Raw genomic sequence first — 19,070 nt, forward strand, 5'->3', positions numbered from 1 at the left:
AAGTATGCGTTGACGCTATGCGCTAAAAAACAGCGAAAACTTTACGGCGTAGCCTCAAGCGCAAACTATCCAAACAAATGTGGCCGCAAGCGTTAGCGTAAACAAAAAGTTTACGCCGCAAGTATGCGGCGTATACGTACATCTCTGGAATAAGATATCGAAGAACCCGCCTTTACCGTGGCGAAACCTTTATCACTAACTTGTACAAGTAGACTGAACCAGACTGATTCTGTTTGCTTATTATGTTTACTAACAGGCCCAGTGACCGCGATTAAAGCAGGTAACGGGAAGTAGATTTGGTTATAAAAGTTAAGCGACGTCCAGCAAGAGAAATTAAAACTTGAGTGTTGAAAGTTGGAAATGATGAAATATGTACTGACGTAATAAAGAAATAAGTTTACAAACTCGCGAAACATTTCCAGTAAAATTACTGCATATTGAAGCGCTATGACAACTCCAGGAAATATTATATTACTGTACAAACAAATATAAATGTCTGCTGCATGTTATAAACGAAGGATTATAATTAGAAAAAATCAATTAGTGCATTTTACATCACAAATATGTTAAAAAGTGTAAGCTTTTCGAGAAATTCTTGACCACTCACTTCTAACGTTGCTATCGTGTCATCGATGTCATTATTGACAATGGTTAGGTCAAAATAATGTTGGTATGCCTCCCTGAGGAGTTCCGACTCCTTTTGCAACCGATCCAAGCTTTCATCCTGTCACATACAGTGGGCGGTTATTGATTATAGTTATTCTTTAGTTATTTAACATCAATTTAATGTCTGAAAACGAGTTTGTAAAAAAATATTCTTATTTTCGCACTTGTAAAAGACAAACACTACACAACGTGAAAAAATATTATTTGACTCACGTCTGAATAAGCTTGTGGTGGCAGTTGTGGCGCATCTATGAAGACAACATAAGGAGCATATTCCGAGCTTCGTAACACTTTCAAGGCCTGATCAATACAATAAAGTGTCAAAAAAGTCCTAAGCTGAAGACACAATCCGGGTGCGACAGGTTTATAGTTTTAGTGCAGCAAACCATCACGTTACAATACGTCTACACTACTTTGCAGTGCACAATTTGTAGTACAGAACAAGGTACAAAAGATACATCTTTTGAAAAAGATTTTGCAAGTTGTAAGCAGCAATTGGCAAAACCTTATGTTGAAAGGTTTGAATGCGATTTTAAGTATGCTAGCTTTTTTCCCAGCTGGAAAGTCAGTCTTTTTTACATTGATTCAAAATGTTCAGACGTAGGTTACAATCGATAAAAAAAGGGTTAATGTTCTGACCGGGATATCGCGTCACATCACCTGTGGTTCAACATCCAATATCGCCATGAGTCCATCTTGGTGTATTCTCTTTATGGTGTCGAGCTTTGTGCCGTAGCAGGCGTTCTCGTGCGTTCCGTATTCCAGGTACATGTTATTCTTAATTTCGTGCATCATGTTCTCATAGGTGGTGAAGAAGTAATTGACCCCAGCTTGCTCGTCGGGCCTCTGAGGTTTTGTCGTATCTGAAGATAAAGGTATTTCATCGTCATGATTGAGATAAAATCGGCGTCAATACTGTGGTTTTGAACACAAATATATGAGGAGACCACGGTGTGAATACAGCCAGTGTATTTGAAAAATGAGAAGAAATCATATTTTCTAAACAAAAACAAACAAATTGTCAGACGTTTAAATATGCTCACGAAGTGGCTAAACTGGCAACACTGAATTGACTTCGGTAATGCGCAAACCTTGCATGTTGGGTTACCATTCAACATTCAAAGTTAAGTTCTTTTCTTTTTTGATTATAAGGGTAAAACTTGTTTTTGAGAGTTATTTATAAATCATAACGCTAGGAAACAGAGACTTTAAAAATGTCTAAACCTCCTCCCTTTTTAAACTCTACAATAAAGCAGTTGCGTTGATCATTCCTGCGGGTGAGATACTCACGCGGCACGGGGTAGGCAAACCTTCCAGGGTACCTTGCCAGCAATGTGTTTTTGATATGTCGCCTTCCAACGCCGTGGGCTCCTGCAGGAAAACATGGTCATAGTTGGTTAATTGTGACGTCACGTTTAAACAGATGTTCTACAAAATTAATTGAGACAGCAGCCGTCACCAATGATCAACAACGCCGACTTCAAATACCCGAGGCTTGAAATCTTCCATTAAACACGGCATTTGATAATATGCAAAAATGTCAAAAGAGACTACACTTGCAAAAGCTACCTAGTGTAAATTAAGTCAAGTATTTCCTCCGTCAGACAAACGAAAAGAAAAGTGATATGCAAAACTTACCGATCAAAACAAGAGTTTTTCTTCTGAAAGTTGGCAGTTTAACAACTTCTTCATAGGTGACCAGGTCTAGTTGATCAAACACTGGAAGAGTAAAATAGAATCTTAAAAAAAAAATTGGAGTTCCTGACTTAAAGATGTCTGGAGGTATGGCTTGTGTCAAATGTAATCTAACTCGGAGAAATGCTTTATGTAACGTGGACTTTTCGTTCTTTGTGACATTGAACTTAACTCTCGATTACGAATCATGTATAATAGCGGAAATGTAATGAATGAAACTATTTCTTTGGTCAAATGTTCGCTACATGACGGTTTAAAATTTTCAACAAAGTTGAAACAGCAGCACAATCGAGTATAGAGTATACTGTATTATTAGAGTTTATTTAGTTAACTTTTTAATGGCTGGTTTCTGCCTTATAGGATAAAAAAACCCATTGATTTGACCCACTTTTAGGTGGGGATCGAAACGAGGAACTTTCGAGCTTGGGCCAGACATTTTCACTATTTATCAACGCACTCGATACAATTGTAATTGAATAAACTATGTTATCCATCCAACAGTGGTCGAATTGCAACGTAATCGTGTTTAAACCTCAATATGACGCCAAGAAACGTTCAAACGCTGACCTGCGTTATGTTTCGCAAGATATTTATCCTTTTGCGGTTTCTTTTTTCTCCCAAACCAAGAGTTTGCACCGGAATTTTGCTGTTCCTTCGCTCTCTCCATTGCAAGGCAGGCAACTCTCCTGCAAAAGCACACCTTTGACTGAGGGCACGCAAGAAACGTTATGCCTGAGCTCTAGATGGCTTACTCGAAGATCATTTTCACATATGAAAAGTATAATGTTAATGAGCAAAATTCACATCAGTTGTCGTTTTAATTATTATCAATCAATGAAATAATCATGTTTTAAAAGCAATCTTCTTTAAAACAGCTTCCATCCAGTCACTAATAGAACAGAAACTTACAACACAGCCAGAAATCAATTTTTGGTAAAATAATACATTATCCTTATTTGGAGTCAAATTTCGTTCGATTTTCTCGTGGGGCAATATATGCTTTGTATAGTAACTACGCTCCAACAAAACTGTCCCACACACTATCAATTTTTTTTAGTAAAGACGAAGTTCCTCGTGTTTACGAGTTAATTTTCGAATGGTTCGCCATTGCTATCATACATCGTACCATTCTTGTAGCTCTGGTGATGGAATGAGGCCAGCCGATCCATTTGGAAGGTTGTGGACTTTAGCTTGCCACCAGTTGTGATCGTCCTTGCTTATAATCTGTAGTATGTCGCCCAGCTTGAATGGTATGCCCGCTTCTCTGCATGGGATCAGGTCGTCCCCTTTTGGATCGTAAGAGAATTGGGCACGTACGTAGATCTGGGAAATTGTGACACGTTAAAAGGCTGAAGATTTGGATAGCTTGTCACTAGAGCAGTCGGTTTTTCAACAATTTTCACTTTCCCAACCAGCAAAAGTTGCTTTTTTTATGTGTTTTCAAACTCGATTTCATCAATGTTCCAAAAATGGGTATCAGCTGTGCTGTGAATTGAGTCTCCAAAAATTTTGACCACATCGATTAAAACAAGAAATGGTGATTAAAGATTCACCCACGCAGTCCATATTGAACAAACAGAAGTTGACACAACAGGACAACAATGTAAACACAACAAATACATACAACATTCCTTGGGTAACAACAGCGGTTTTCTGATGAACAAGTTCAAATTTTGAAGAGCAAAATCTTCGTACCGTCGACAACGTACAACAGACCACACATACCTGCTTATATATGTCTCCATCTATGCACTTTGTAAGCACAAAAAAAGATAACGCATAAAAACCAAGCTGCAATATTCTCAAGGTCTAAACAAAATTAACAAAACTCATCGCTTGGTTACCTCGCAAGCCGGCGGAGGGGTCCGATAGCTCGGGACTATCTTGAAGGTAATGTTGCCGCGTAATTCTTTCTGTTGAAAAAAATATTTTCAAGGTAATGTTCTCAACTAAAATATTTCTTAAAGGAAATCGGCACACAGAAAGTTTTTATAAAAATTGAAACTTTGTAGGTGACAAACGTTCTCCCTTTAAAAATGAAGTCAAGAAATAGTATATCAGCTCCTTGAAATAGGGCATACGAAACCACATTTGCTTTTGGTCAATCTACTACACTAGAACGGCCATTTTGTCTTGTGTGCAAAAGTTTGTGCTTGTCAGTGCCGAACAGAGTTTAATTTTGACACAAGGTAAATCTTTTGATTGGAGACAAGCTTGTAATGAGATGTAAAAACTAGTCAAGTGAAAAATTAATTGTTCAATGCGTGGATAAAAGTTTCGTATCCCGCAATCTAATTACCCCAAGCAGCTTCTTGCAAGTAATAATTCAAGTTAAAGCCATTCAAGTTAATAATTCAAGTTAAAAAATCCTCTAACACAGACCAGTAGTTTTTGCAGACTGTCAATGGATTGATTGCTGACGTTGGTTCCGTTGATTTCGCGTATTTCGTCACCAACATGAAGTGTTCCTGAAAGGAGGAAAGTAAAAAAAACGGAAAAATTAAAACAAGCGGATAAAGAAAACGGAAAACAAAAATGTATCAAAACAAAAACATAACAACTTCAAAGAAACACAACCGCTTTGCTTTGGTGTATAGCGTTCAGCGTAACGGTTCAACGCGATTGTTGACGCATTCATACGTAGCGTGTGGTTTGAAAACTTATGAAGATGCTTTAAGATCAAACCACTAACAAGCTACAGTCCAAAAGGAAGCAACGAAGAATGGGAATGCACAACAAAAAAATCATTCTGACATTTGCAAGGGTTGAAATAACTACAAATTTAAACAATTTCTCTCCATTGTCGTGCACACACTTTTTCCGACAGCATATAAAAGAACAGCTACAATGAGCGATACAAAATAGACAAATATTGAAGCAAAAGAACAATGATATTTAACCTTGTCTGTGGATCATGCCACCGTGCATTATCCTGGCTACTATGCAGTGACCTTCCTCGTTCATCTTCAGCGTGATACCCTGAAAGAAAATGCCCGATGATATCAATCATCATCTTATCATCGCTACTAAGATATCATTTGAAAATCTATTTTGAAAGGTATTTAAAGTCAATCATTTCCAATAGCAGAGGACAGATTCAATTGTTTGAAATACATGTTGGATAAGCCTTGCTGCATATTTAAACATGAAACAGATACACACCAGAGGTTCGTTTGTATTCTTCATGAACTGCACGAGACGGACTCGTGTGTACTCGGCTATCTCGCCACCATTTTCTTTCCCGTTTTCGGCGAAGCTTGTACCGTTGTGGAACTGCTCAGTAGGGGCAGGCGTTATCTGAGGCACCTCCTCACCGTAGACCTCCTGAGCGACTACATCATGAGCTTGAAGGAGTCCCTGGGAAAAGACGATGTGTCCGTAAGAAAAAGTTTCAAACTCTAACAACAACAGCTCAATTAAATATGAAAAGGTAGAAAATAAGTTTACAAATCTTCAAACTATACGTACAACGTTAATAATCAAAGTCAATAGATCTTAATTATCGTTTATAAATGCGGCACTGAAACATTAGGAGCATGGAAAATGAGATCTAGTCTTGGCAATGGTTTCGATCGGGATGCAAAATTATCTTGAACTGGCAACTATGCTGTTCAACAAAGTTCAAGTTTTTTTTTTTTATTCATACAAAACAAAACGTACATTCTTCAAAAACTAAATTATTTCCAATGCAAGTTATCGTCTTTACGATGTTGAAAGACAAAAAAAACAAACACAAGTTATTATTAAATTTCGAAGACCTACTTTGAAATGAGGTTGGGTAATAATAGCCATCAGCTCCAGTGAAGACGCACTCCCAAATTCCGTCAGTTGGGACAGGACATCCCTGGCCCTGTCCACTCCATCACAAGGGGGCGGTAGTTTCTTAATTTGGGAGGTGTTGATCCGGTCATAAAGCTGAACAAGCAAAAAATAATCCTAAGGCAAGATAGAAAAGTTGAAGGCGACAGTCAAGTCACAACAATACTACCACGGATAGCCGCAACAGTCTTTCCAAAACTGTGGGTTATTACTAGGGCCATTTAAAGTCATATTTTTTTCTATGCATCAGTAAGTCGTGAAATCAATTTTAACGCAAAAACCGCATCCCTATGAGGTATATTAAGAAAGTTATGAAGTCATATTTTCCTGGTTAGGTCATAAATCAGCTTTTTAAGTTATATAGTCATATTTTTGAGTTATAAAGTCATACCGTTGTATACTTTAAATAAAAAGTACCAATTTAAGCGGTGAAGCAATTAAGCACTAAGAAAGTAAGGCAATTTCTGATTGAACAAAGGCAAACTGTAGGATTAGCCTACATAACACTTACAGTCACAGACCTATATTTTATGAGGTCACACATTGCATTATGAGGTCACACATTAATTGTGTTGCAACACAATCTGTTCTACTTCTGTGCATTGAAGTAGGACGTCATGTGAAGTTCAGTCAGTGGGTAGGCAAGCTAAAAAGCTCAACCTTGGTCTACTTATATACAAATACAGTACAACTAGTCAGGCCCGGACTTAGGGGGGGGGGCAGGTGCCCCGGGCCCCCCGACTTTTGAAGGGCCCCCCTACGTGAAAAAAATGTGATTTTGTGCTATTTTTTCTTCTTTCAGCCTTCGAAGCTTCTGCAAAATGCTGTGCAGTGCTGGATTAATACTACTGTGGACGTAGAGGTGGTTTTTCGTGCCATAGGGGCAAACAAATTTTTTGCACGGGGGCCCCCTGATCTAAAAGTGCCCCGGGCCCCCCATCAGCTAAATCCGGCCCTGCAACTAGTAGCAAACTGAAGAATATAACACTATAACAGTTAAATATATACAGAGACTTAGACATAGAGAGAATATCTGGTTCAGCATGCCAAAAGTGAAAGAATCAAATGCAGCGAAAGTCAAAGCGATTGTAAATGAATTTAAGGACTTCACAATCTCCCCTACAGAGAAACTGTTCTATCAGGTATGCAGTTGCATTGTGAAGCATGGGAAACGTTTTTTGTTGAACAGCATCTTGCAACACTCAAGCGTAAGAAAGGGATTGAAGCAAGAACGACCCGCTCTTCAGCTCTGCAACAAGCATTCATTCACCCAGTGCAACTGAACGATTTTACCAGTCAACTTGTTCGGGCATTTGCATCAAGTGACATTCCATTGGTAAAAGTACAACATCCATCAATTAGAAAGCTGTTTGTAGATTTGGGAAAAACTGTACCCTCTGAATCAGCCTGTCGCCAAAAAGTATTTGAATTGAGTGAAGCAGACAATCAAAAACTGCTTGATAAATTGAGTGAAAAAGAATTGTTTTTTGTGATGGATGAAACAGATTTAAGAGGCAAAAAATTTCTGCACATGCTTTGTGGTACACTGGACAAGCCGGAATCTTGTTTTCTGGTTAAATGCTCTGTGCTAGACAGATCGCCAAATAGTCAGAAGATAATACATGAACTTGACGATGTGGTGAAAGAACTTAAAATTAACAGAGAGCAAGTGAATTTATTGATATCTGACGCAGCAGCTTACATGTGCTGCGCTGGAAAAATCTTAAGAGGTATATCCTAAACTGCTGCATGTAACATGTGTTGCGCATCTACTGCACAATTGCGCCTTGAAAATAAAAGCCTCCTACCCCGAAGTAGACAATTTGAGTGCAAAAGTGAAAGCAAGTACCTCCAAGAACAGAAGCAGAGCTGCCGGTTTCGATTCATGTGGCATACCACCACAGCCCATAGTTACTCGTTGAGGTAGCTGGTTGAATGCTGCTCAATATTATGCCGAGAGACTTCCACAAGTGAAAGAAATAGTCAATGCATGGGAAGATGAAGGAGTTATTGTAAAGAGCGTCAAAAATTCAGTCAACGATCCAAAGTTGACTAGTCAGTTAACAGAAATATGCCTCCACTACAACAATATTTCAAACTTGATGCTCAAAATGGAAAGTTGTACGTACACCATCAAAGAGGCCCAAGCTGATCTAAATGCCCTTGATTTCGGAAAAGATCCGCTTGGGCTCAAAAATTACATTAAGAAGCGATTGGACAAAAACGATGTGAAAGACAAGACATTTCACCAGCGCTTTATGCAAAACTGCAGAAGTGTCAATCCACATCAGCGTCTGTGGAGCGCTCATTTTCCTTACTAAAGTCATTTTTACGTTCAAATCGTAACTTCAAAGACTCTAACATTCCACACTACATGAAACTGTACTAACAACAGTGGTTTAAAATAAAATGGATGTGTATTACTGTTATGTTGCGTATGTTTTACTCTTTAGTTCCGTGAGTGACGTTGTTCGCATGTAAAAATAAACGATTTTCACATAAAGTCATATTTTCCAAAAAATAAAGTCATATTATTGATTTTTTAAGGTCATATAAAAATGGCCCTAGTTATTACATTCAAGGGGGTGGAAATAGTCAACCTTTTGGGGGTAAAGCCAAATCGAGTAATATACGTTTTCTTTAACGCATTGAAGCATGTCCGAATGCGATGCTTACACTCAAAGTGTCAGGTTGAGAGAGCGATTAATGAAATATTGTGAGTTTGATGCTCGTTGAGTCCCCTCGTACGTAGTTACCAGGGTTGCCATGTAGTTTTGGAAGATTTCGGACAGTATTAATCTGAAATTCGGACAGTTTAGAACAAATACTAAAACGCTGTTCCACTTATGGTCCAACACTGCACTGATGTGACAGGAAATTAAACAAAGGCACAAAGAATGTTAGAATGATTTGCTATCTTTCGGACACATGTGAAATCAGGCCAATTTGTTGTGTTTTTTTTGTCCAAATGTTGGGTTACATGGCAACCCTGGTGACAGCTTTTCAGCACAGAGTACAAAGTTATTCGTTATTTCTACTTGACAATAAGTGGTTTGTGTTTTAACGATATTGAAGATGTAAAGGGGGTTTTAACACTTTTGATTTCAATAAGGAGCCACATATGAAAATAAAATTGACGAACAAGTATAGCCCATCCAACAAGAGTCCTTTTTCACAATTGCCTTTGCTGGTTGTGAGAGTATTTATGCTTGAAACAACACTACGCTTTTTTAGACACGTTTAAATGAATGCACGACAATGAAATAGTTGATACAATAGTCTCATTCTATTTTAACAAAGTATTCGAAGAACGCTGCAAAAAGTCGATAAGGGCTCATAAAAAAAACTTTGCCTTCTGTCGAGTGAATTACCGTGCAAACACGTTTTAGTACAAACGTTTAATGAAATATTGTAATTTTTTTAAGCAAAATGCAAAAAATTTTAGATGGAACAGAAATAATAATCCTTCACTAATTAAATTTACCTTCAAACGTAAGTAATTGGACTTCAAAAGCCACAAAAACGACACTTTAGTGTCAAAACGAATCTTTTCCGGCGGCTCTTTCAATGGAACCCCTTCACCCTCAAACCGCATGTACTGAATTTTTAAGCTGATATTCTTTCTGTATAACTTTCTTCGTATACTCTTAAATGCTGATTTAATGCGCTTCACCCGGTAAGACAACTCCATAATAGCGAAATCGCTTTCTTAGGTTACAATCAACAAATTCAACACAGCGATTTTGGCAGCAGACTCAACAACAAAACACAAAACCTCGTCAAAAGATCTTTCAATAATAAAGTTTTTTTTTTTTCCACTATAAGTTCTCTGCAGCACCGGACAAATGACAAATGCAGGCAGCGATTGCAACCGCCCAAACAAATCGTATTTATAAAGCGAAAAAAAAATACAAAACCAGACATCAATAAACTTGTATTGGTAAAATGTCAATGTAATTACCACCCATGAGACTTGGACAATAATAAGTAGAAATGGCAATCTTATCTTGCGGACACTCAAATTGTGAATATTAATGGCATGTTTAGCTTTAACCTTTAACATATGTTTTTAACGTTGGTTAGTGTTTGTATATCAAACCTAACAACGAATATTCATACTCAGCAAGAGGACAGGCGTCACAGTCTAAAAAACGCGCTGTGACTATAAAGTCCCATCACTGGAGATGAGTTGAGTAATTATTGCAATTGCTGCATGGGAATGGAGTTGATGTCTCGTGGTTGTTTTTATCCAGTCATTTGCAACCTTTCTCCCATAGCTCGGTCCTACCTTTGCAGTACTTACTTATGTTCGCAGTTCTAACTTATGAATTGAAGGCGTGCTCGCTGCCTCACACAGATCACAACAACAAGTTTTCAGCAGGCACGCTTGTTACTCCCTGTCGTCATATCTCTTTTTGGATGCCTTTGCAGTTTTTAACACCATCTATGAGTCATTAAAAAACAACAAAGGCAAACAATGTTCGGAGTAATATTTTGGAGGAGTCGAAGTGGGTATATCCCGTAACAGATCAATTTAGGATTTTTTATCGAGTTCCAGAATGACAGAATATGCCGTAGATATATTACATGAACGTTGACCGATGCATTGATCGTTGGCTGCACGAGCATCTTACACGTCTTTCAAAAATCGAAATACTGCTGTGTGATTGACAGTGTTCCGCATGATTGAAAACTGATCATGTGTCCACATTATGCAGCCTGCTTCAACAAAATATGATCTCCAAGTCATTTTGAAAAGTATAAAAGTGAGTTATGAAGACAAATGAGCTTTTCTCTCGGCACAGGGGACCAGTGCGTTAGGCCACACGAGTTCGTTCGGTTTGAAAAGTATTGTATCGATTGCAAATCGCATTGCCAGCGCTGTGTGCACTGGACTCGAAATACATCTTCAGGATTTAACGTACGCAGGAAGCAAACTGTTTATGTGGACAGCGAGCAAAACATATAGATAATGACAATTCTGTATAAACATAAACAGTTTTATTGGTTCTCGTATTGTCGCTAAATATCAGAGGGCAACAGTTGGTTACCTACTGCCTAATGTCATCGTCAATGGAAACTAAGCCCTCTATAGCATGGGGACATTAGGCTAGAAGACAACTTTCTTCACCTGATGCGATATTGTATATTTCTTACATGACGATTGTTGGATAAGCGAAATAAACACGACACCAAAGAAAAATCTACAATCAAACTTATAACTTATAAACATGGAAATACGCTACACCAGCGCAAACGCAAAAAATTTCAAAACATGTTTAATTGTTCATGTGCTACCGTAGTAGCCTGCAACGTACACAGCATATCAAGAATGTGCATACTGCCATGCTAAATTCAAGAAAAAAAATCTATGTTTTTAAATTGGTAAACGTAAACAGGCTCATCACTAAGCTTTAAAAATAGAATTGTAATGGCTGGAGCGGAAGCGAGGAAACCAAAGCGACAACTGAAGCTGAAGTTGCCTTAATTAAAAATGTGCATAAAAAACTGAACAACGTCCAATCGTGCATGGAAACTTTGGTAAGATCGTTCACAGCTGAGGGGTTACGATGCTGAAGAATGTTGATGTTTACATGTATATTTAAAACACCACATGTCATGTATCTAGAAATATAAATAAACCAGTTGAGCATTCCAAGAGACGTCGCTTTTCACAAATCTGAAAATGTACAAACAATTCTGCACAAGACTCAGTTAAATTATTGCACTGATATGATACATATACATTTTGAAGGCTTGTGATTTGAGGCATACAGTAATACATTCCCTTTTGTATGACACTCCTCGCATAACATAAGCTTATAAAACGAACAGCAACTTTTGGTACTGTTGAGTTTTCCACAGCAGGCGACACTTTCAATAACGCATTTTCAGAAATCTTTGTCAAACACATCCTGCAGAAAAAGGTTGTTTGCAACACGAACAGTATATTTGCCTGTTCTGTAATACGATCAACTATCCCAGCTAGCAACGTAAAAAAGGATTTGCTGTCTGGAATAAAACAAATAAAGCTTCATTCTATCATTCAATCACTTAATTCAAATAAGGTTTTTCTTAATATATTCAATCCTATGTAATGAGTGGTTACGATTACCTTTTCCAATCTTAGGTTACCGGTGCAACTAAACAAAACATATGAGCTAATGGAATGAAGTCAATTGCGAACACTGTTCCGACTCCATACATTTGATGTTCACTCATGCGAACATTAACTGGTGGTTTCAGTGCAACAGTCAGAAGCGAATCTAAAATAAATTGGGGGGAAGCACCAGAGCTACGAAAAAGCAAAAATGTGAAGAGAAAATGGACGATGTAAAAATTGAAGACTGAAGAAAGAAATAACTGTCTGAGGAGTTTTATTAGGAAGTCTGATGAGTTTTATTAGGGAGTGAGGAGTCTTATTAGGGAGTCTGAGGGCTCGCAGCAAAAAAAATGGAAAAACTTTATCTTGTTTCGTGTGTATTTTTAGGCCTAATAGTGTTTTTTATCAAAACAGGGCTTCAAGAATATATTTGTTGAGGAAGATTTGTATAGGGTTTTGAGTTTTTCAGTGAAATTTCGAAAATTTGTCTTAAATTGATGAAATGGAATAGAGCGAGCGAAACAAGCAAGAAAATTTTGAAAAGACCTAAAAAAAATTTGATGTTTCTTTGCGACAAAGAGCCTTCCCCGGAATCCGCTACTGGACCAACAATGTCAGGATACTGTACAAAACTGGAATTACATGTAATTCTTACGGTACCGTTATAAAATCAAAAATTCTTACAGGTGGTAGGGTAAGTAAACAAAATCATAAACTGAGCAAACTAGGTTTTATTATTTTTCAGTGTTGACAGCGCATGGATGGCGTGTCTAGTTATGATTCGCCAAAAGGCCACATAGCGTTTCAATGTAATGTCCCATTCCATGGGAACCCCTTCCACGGGCGTTGAAAGCTCTGAAAATGTCTCCAGAACTGTTGAGACATAACATGGACGACGTCACGGTACAGAATGAATCAAAAAGTCAGTTTGGAAATTAGCAGTTTAAGCAGATTTAACTGACAGCGCACGTTTCAAAGTGCGTGGGCTTGGTGGAGGTGGTAAGCTATCAAAGCTGCCACCATGCGGAACGCTTTTGAAAGATCGCAAAACGGCAGGGGTGCCAAACGTGCTTAAAAAAACCTTGTTGGTAGGTTTAAATTGTTTGAGTTCAATTTCTTCGTAGCAGTCGCTGCATTCTTTATAAGGAGCTGACGCCAAAAGTGGAACTCGTTGTTCTGCTACTAAATCAGTGCTGTCACCTTGTGGAGATAATCTTGGATTGTTGTTGCCGTTAGAAAGCAGTTTAGCAGACTTCTTATGATTGCCATTTGCTTGCATGTATGGTTTTTTCCTCGTCAAAATGGGTGATTCGAAACAACTGTACACAAAGTGGGAAAGTTAATACAAAAAAACTGTAGTAAGTAAAAACATTGTAGCACAATACAGACATAGTCGAAGACAAGATGTTGCAATTATGAATTAAAAAAATTTAAAAAAATCCAAAAGCATCTTAAACAAAGATCTACCATCACAGCTGTTTCAGTAGCTGACAGGTGGAACAAAACGAAGTGCACAATTACGAAAAGGCGAAACTCGTTCTGGGATAGAAACACACGAGCAGAGTTGCTCTGAGCAAGGAAACTAATCAGTTAAAGTACAATATTATTAGGTTGTTTTATTTTACACAAGGTTCATTGTATTTTGTTTTTAAACCTACTGCTCGAAGATGTCCATTGCATATGAACATTACAAAACGATAAAACATGGCATGATTTGGGATTGAAGTCAGCATAGTTTTACAAACCTTTCACGTGCCTTAAAAATGATATTTTGTTCGAATTATGATCTTTATCTATGTTGCCCTACAGTCAACTGTGAAACGTTTTAACAGACCAGTAGACCACTGGTCAACAAATTTTCATTAAATATTAAACTTCAAGCTATATTTGCGTCGATTCGACATCTGCGGTTGTTTCTTTTTCTCCAACACACATCGCTCGCTTCCTATCGGACTATTTAGTACCTGTTACTGGATATTAGATTTCAATTTTTTTTTACTAAAGTTGACCAAAATATCTTATCCATTCATGGTGCAAAACTTCGAGGTGCTTATTAACGTGTACCGGCCATGAGTGCGTTAAATCAGAAAATTACCTCAAATTAGTAAATGATGAAATGGTAGCAGCCATATGCACAGTAAACAGCTATACAGCGATAAGATTTTGGTGGCATACTAATTGTACATTTCGTACACGGTTAGGCAAGTAATTGTGCAAAATCCTATGACTTTTCCCACGCACAACATTTTCAAAATTAATACAAGATTTTGAAAAAACATATAAATATTTCGAATATTCTTTTGTTATACTAAATGTCTGGTAAACAGCTTCGTTCAATTTTTAACATATTGTATTTGATCCTCTCTGCAAAAGATTCAACAACGCTTTTTAATTATTCCATCAGTAACCTTAACGGTGCCCTCGCTTGATTACCCTAGTCTAGTCCTTGTCATCACTCATGATCACTATCACCCCTGACTGGCGTTCTTCGATGCTATTGCCACAAATCTATCATTTATTATTACTACACAATTTAGCGCCAGCTGTCCCACTGGAACAGACTTGTATTTTTGCTATGGCGGAAGAGAATGGTTGAAAATTTTTCTAAAAGGTTCATGAAAAGACGCAACTTAGATACTGCGTAATATTCATCTTTCCATAAAAATATGTCAAAAACCTGACGCGCTAGAACAAAATTGAAGCAGCATCACAGACAAGCTCAGAGATACCGCTGGCGTGTTTAAATAATGTTTTCTATTGACCAGTGTGACAAAATTTGTTTACCGTGTAAAAAAAACAAACACTTAACCGTATTGATTGAATTATTTAACCTGCATATATGTGCTTGATTGTGCAACCGTTCATATACTACTGTATACTGTTCAAACAAAATTACTTAGGTAGGTTGAAATACTACCATCATTTTGAATTGATCAAAATTTTTAAGCAAGTATGAATATAAAGTTTGACATTAAATACTAGATAAATATTATAAACTACATTGGTAAGGCCAAATTTTTGGTGTCAATTTTTTTTTAAAGCGTAATTATTACAATACAAAAAAGTTTTTCAAAACGGACAGTTAAAAAAACATGATAAAAAGTAACTGGATGCTGAACTTTCAGCATAAACTGTAGTCATTACCTGCGACGAGTGGAGCGATAAAGATCGCGAAGAGCATCCGCACTGTCCCATCTCTTATGAAACGAAGCTTCGAAGCCAAAAGTTTGGACAGAAATCTTTCTACTGTCGTTTAATTTATATGTTCTGAAGGAAGGATTTTGGCCAATTTTTGACGACATTCCTAAAATGGTAAACAAAGCAGACTTTCAGGTGAACGCCGTTGAAATAAACAATCAATGACACTTTAGCAAGCAATAACCCAAAAAACCTCTTTAACATCGCTAATGATTGAAGCGATGAAAGCTGAACTGTACTAAGTGTACTAAGCTATAGTTTTATAGAGTTTTTAATAAGCCACATTTTTACATAGTTTAACCAACTTACCTGATGCTTAAACTCCCTTTGCTTGCGAGGTTACGTTTTACACCACATCAAAACAACTTAATTTTCCTGATCAAAACAAAAACTTTAATACTGCACTTATAGCAGCGTAGTTAAAAGTGCAAGCTCACCTTTATAGCACATCAGCACAGTGAATGGCTTTACAGACTAATGCCTAGACATAACTAAGCAACGAAGGTACATCTAAAATCCTAGATATGTTCCTGAGTTAGTTGACCTTATTTTGTAGGCTATGTTTTCCTGACGCTGTGTGTCTTCAACCGCTTGTAAATAGATAAGTGGATAGATAAGATGCAAAAAACTTTGGAATCAGGTAAATGCCTATAAATTGAAAGTAAAAAGGTAACTATTCTAACGAGTGCTGACTACAGCTATAGACCATTTGTTTTTATACTATAGACCTCGGTTTTACAATCCTTTGCCTTGAATACTCAAGTCTCAGAAATCTAAAGGTAAGACACTTTAGTATATTTAGAAAAGACCATAAAACACACAAGTTGATTTTGCCGATTTCCTGGTTCAATTTAGCTATCAATTACCAATAAAAGTTTGTTCATTCCTAGATTGAAAACGCCTGACGCACTTCGCGTAAAAAAAACGTTGAAAATGCATAATCTTTTCTACCAAAAAACAATATGTCTCCTACATTACACAACAACTTCGATTGAATCGGATCGACATGCAGATTGTAATTAGGTCCTTCTGCAAACTGTTGCTTGTTGGCAAACATGTTTTGTACCATATAGCAAAATTTAACTAACAATCCCTAGCAGTTGATCAACCTTTGCTGTGATTTAGTCGATTAAACGTAGGTACACGTCAGTTTAACGAAAAATAATAGCCTATCATCTACATGTGATGTTACAGCAGGCACTTGCAAACATTGGAAGTTACTTTTTGGTGAGAAAGCCTCACAGAAGCTCTAAAAAGATTGCAATGTTAAACATTAATCTTTTACCTCCAGCATGTACTATTGTACTTGTCAACAACTTAATCGCAACTGCAACGAAATAAGCGATTCTGGATGCCACGTACGTAACCAGCTTAGGAAAATACACCAAGATGATTATTCAATGTCAAGTTATAGGCCTATTGGCAAACAAAGCGTCAGGGTATGAAAAAATAGTTTTATTGCAGACGTGATGGTAAATTGTGTTTGCTTTTTCTGTTGCAACATTAAAAGGTCGTGAAAATGACACGATAACCCGAGAAGTGTTCGTTTATCTATTATGAAATAAGCATGAAAAGCACAAGCAAGCTCACTTGGTATGTTTTCAATAATATTGTGTGTTTAAATGTTCGTAAGAAAATGATGGTGTTACAGAACGGCAGTGCAATGGGTAATGGCATGCGCAAAGTGAACAAATAAGATAAAATATGAATCACCAGTTTCGCTGTCTCACTCAGGAATCTTGTTAATTATTTAGTGACTGGACAATTGATAGATATAATGGAAAGTTTTTAGGCAAGTCTGGCTTTAACAAAAACGTCCGTTTAACAAGAAAGCTGTTTTAAAAATAAATTTGTATAAATTGCGGCCTTAAAAAGGAAATTACGCAATTGCACAGAAGAAGGTATGCGCACAGCTACTATGAACGATATCACTAATTCACTAGCTTATTCAAGGAACAAAATATTTTCAAATGTTTTGAAACAGCACAAAATGTCGTTTTGTTTCGATGATAAAACTTCCTTGTCTTGGTTTCATTTTGCCAATGTTAATTAGAAACAAATAAAAGGTACATAAATTTCAAAACTCAAAAACTGCCGTACAATTTAGATTTTAGAGTATCTATTCGGCCTTGCGCCGCAATAAAATATTTAATTATCAAGGTCTCTGCAGTCTTGCTTCAATTTTAAATTATTTTCCGGCCAAAGGATGAGCACCAATACTCTTCACGCTTTCCCACCACTGCATCTTACGGCTCATGTATGAAATAGATGATATAAACTCACTTTGGTAAAACGATGACACTACAACCAGTAATACCACATTAATTTGATACTGATCCAACCATAAAACGGTGGCAAGGGCTGACAACAACAAAACGCAGGTAACAAGTCTCAGCTGTGAAATTAACGAGATGCATGAACGAAAGCCTTCAAATTTCAATCAGGTAGGGGTTTTGTAGGTGCAAATGCCCTTTTCACCTTCCCAGAGCCGAGATGTAACGCTGGCCAAAGTGAAAGAATACTTGAAACAGGTCGTATATATTGTCTCCTTTAATTGCCATTTGCAGAGGCGCTTTAAGCTTTTTATTTGCAGACAGCCGCAACAAAACGCGGCAAATAAATACTACACACCTAAGCTAAAAGGTGTATTAATCACCTCAAAACAAGACATCCAAATTAGCCTTAATAGCACTATTCACGCATTGTCCCGTCTCTTTCGCCGCATTGATCTAGCGTTACTCAACACCAGCCACACAATCACTGGTTTGTGGCACACTGGTGAATAGTGCTGGCGAGTTATTTACAAACACTGGTTTGCATCGTTTCAGCGTTTACTAGCGCTGAATTAAGATGAAGACTGAAACATTAAATTAATTAGGTTTGTTTATCACACGAGGGTATTGTTTTCTACTCTACCCACTACCCGAATGCAGCGACCCAGCAAGAAAGGTTACATTTTTACATCGTTTTAACGTCGCTAGATGTTGAAATGAAATTGTGGAGCCTTACCGAACCACACTAGCGTTGTGATGAAAGTAACAACTTTCCATAGCGTGGGGAATGGGGATGTATCCAATCGAAAACAAAAATGCTCTCACGTATTAAAAAAACATGCCGTGCTTTCCATATGCAGCTGGGTGCAACTCCATGCTTCCCAGTTTTGAATGGGGTCAGATAGTCACGAAGTTTATGAAGCACATTGTAATTTTTGCTTGGATGTGAAGTGTACAAGCATTGCACATTCGCAGACTACGCATCCTAAAACTTTCCAGATGATTCCCTCACATCTTGACACGAAAGCACAAACAGTATGTGCGACTTGAGAAACACTGCCTCGTGGCGCAGAGCAAAAGCGAATATTCCTATGATGCAGTAGTTTGAAAAATGTTGGTGGTGGAGTAGTGAGCTGCCACCACAACAAACTTCAGGTTCTCTCTTTTGTTCTGTTTAGATAACTCGTGTCATGGCAAGTTGAAGAAGCTGAGTCAAGTTGTGAAAATTAAGATACACCAGCATCTACTCTGGTTTCTTTAAGTTTCTAAGATGAAATAGATCATCACAAATTGTTCAAAAACTGCGTCTTTCTGAA

At 37.5% G+C, this 19,070-nt stretch overlaps 2 protein-coding genes across 2 annotated transcripts in view; both read right to left on the minus strand.

Moving 5' to 3' along the window:
* LOC145766902 (peripheral plasma membrane protein CASK-like) overlaps positions 1 to 19,070 on the minus strand; it is a 33,398-nt gene that overhangs the window by 3,598 nt on the left and 10,730 nt on the right. The window contains exons 11-22 of the mRNA XM_082578609.1: positions 6,124 to 6,276; positions 5,524 to 5,718; positions 5,262 to 5,340; positions 4,744 to 4,829; positions 4,206 to 4,274; positions 3,488 to 3,684; positions 2,929 to 3,047; positions 2,305 to 2,385; positions 1,957 to 2,037; positions 1,327 to 1,529; positions 880 to 966; positions 608 to 724 (exon numbers count right to left, since the gene is read on the minus strand). Coding sequence (XP_082434735.1) covers positions 608 to 724; positions 880 to 966; positions 1,327 to 1,529; positions 1,957 to 2,037; positions 2,305 to 2,385; positions 2,929 to 3,047; positions 3,488 to 3,684; positions 4,206 to 4,274; positions 4,744 to 4,829; positions 5,262 to 5,340; positions 5,524 to 5,718; positions 6,124 to 6,276 — 1,467 coding nt within the window. The remainder of the gene's footprint in view (positions 1 to 607; positions 725 to 879; positions 967 to 1,326; positions 1,530 to 1,956; positions 2,038 to 2,304; positions 2,386 to 2,928; positions 3,048 to 3,487; positions 3,685 to 4,205; positions 4,275 to 4,743; positions 4,830 to 5,261; positions 5,341 to 5,523; positions 5,719 to 6,123; positions 6,277 to 19,070) is intronic.
* On the minus strand, positions 9,999 to 15,857 carry LOC145766903 (uncharacterized). Its single transcript, XM_082578610.1, has 3 exons — positions 15,791 to 15,857; positions 15,428 to 15,587; positions 9,999 to 13,602 (listed from the first exon to the last, which is right to left on the minus strand). The coding sequence occupies exons 2-3, from the start codon at positions 15,583 to 15,585 to the stop codon at positions 13,227 to 13,229; spliced, it is 534 nt and encodes a 177-aa protein (XP_082434736.1). The 5' UTR covers positions 15,586 to 15,587; positions 15,791 to 15,857; the 3' UTR covers positions 9,999 to 13,226.

This window comes from Aplidium turbinatum, chromosome 3 (assembly GCF_918807975.1).
Source record: "Aplidium turbinatum chromosome 3, kaAplTurb1.1, whole genome shotgun sequence".
Lineage (NCBI taxonomy): Eukaryota > Metazoa > Chordata > Ascidiacea > Aplousobranchia > Polyclinidae > Aplidium > Aplidium turbinatum.

Coding starts and splice junctions, on each gene's coding strand:
- LOC145766903 (XM_082578610.1), bottom strand. CDS start 15,585: ATGTCGTCAAAAATTGGCCAAAATCCTTCCTTCAGAACATATAAATTA. Junction 13,603..15,427: donor TATCGCTCCACTCGTCGCAG/GTAATGACTACA, acceptor CTTTGTGTACAG/TTGTTTCGAATCACCCATTT.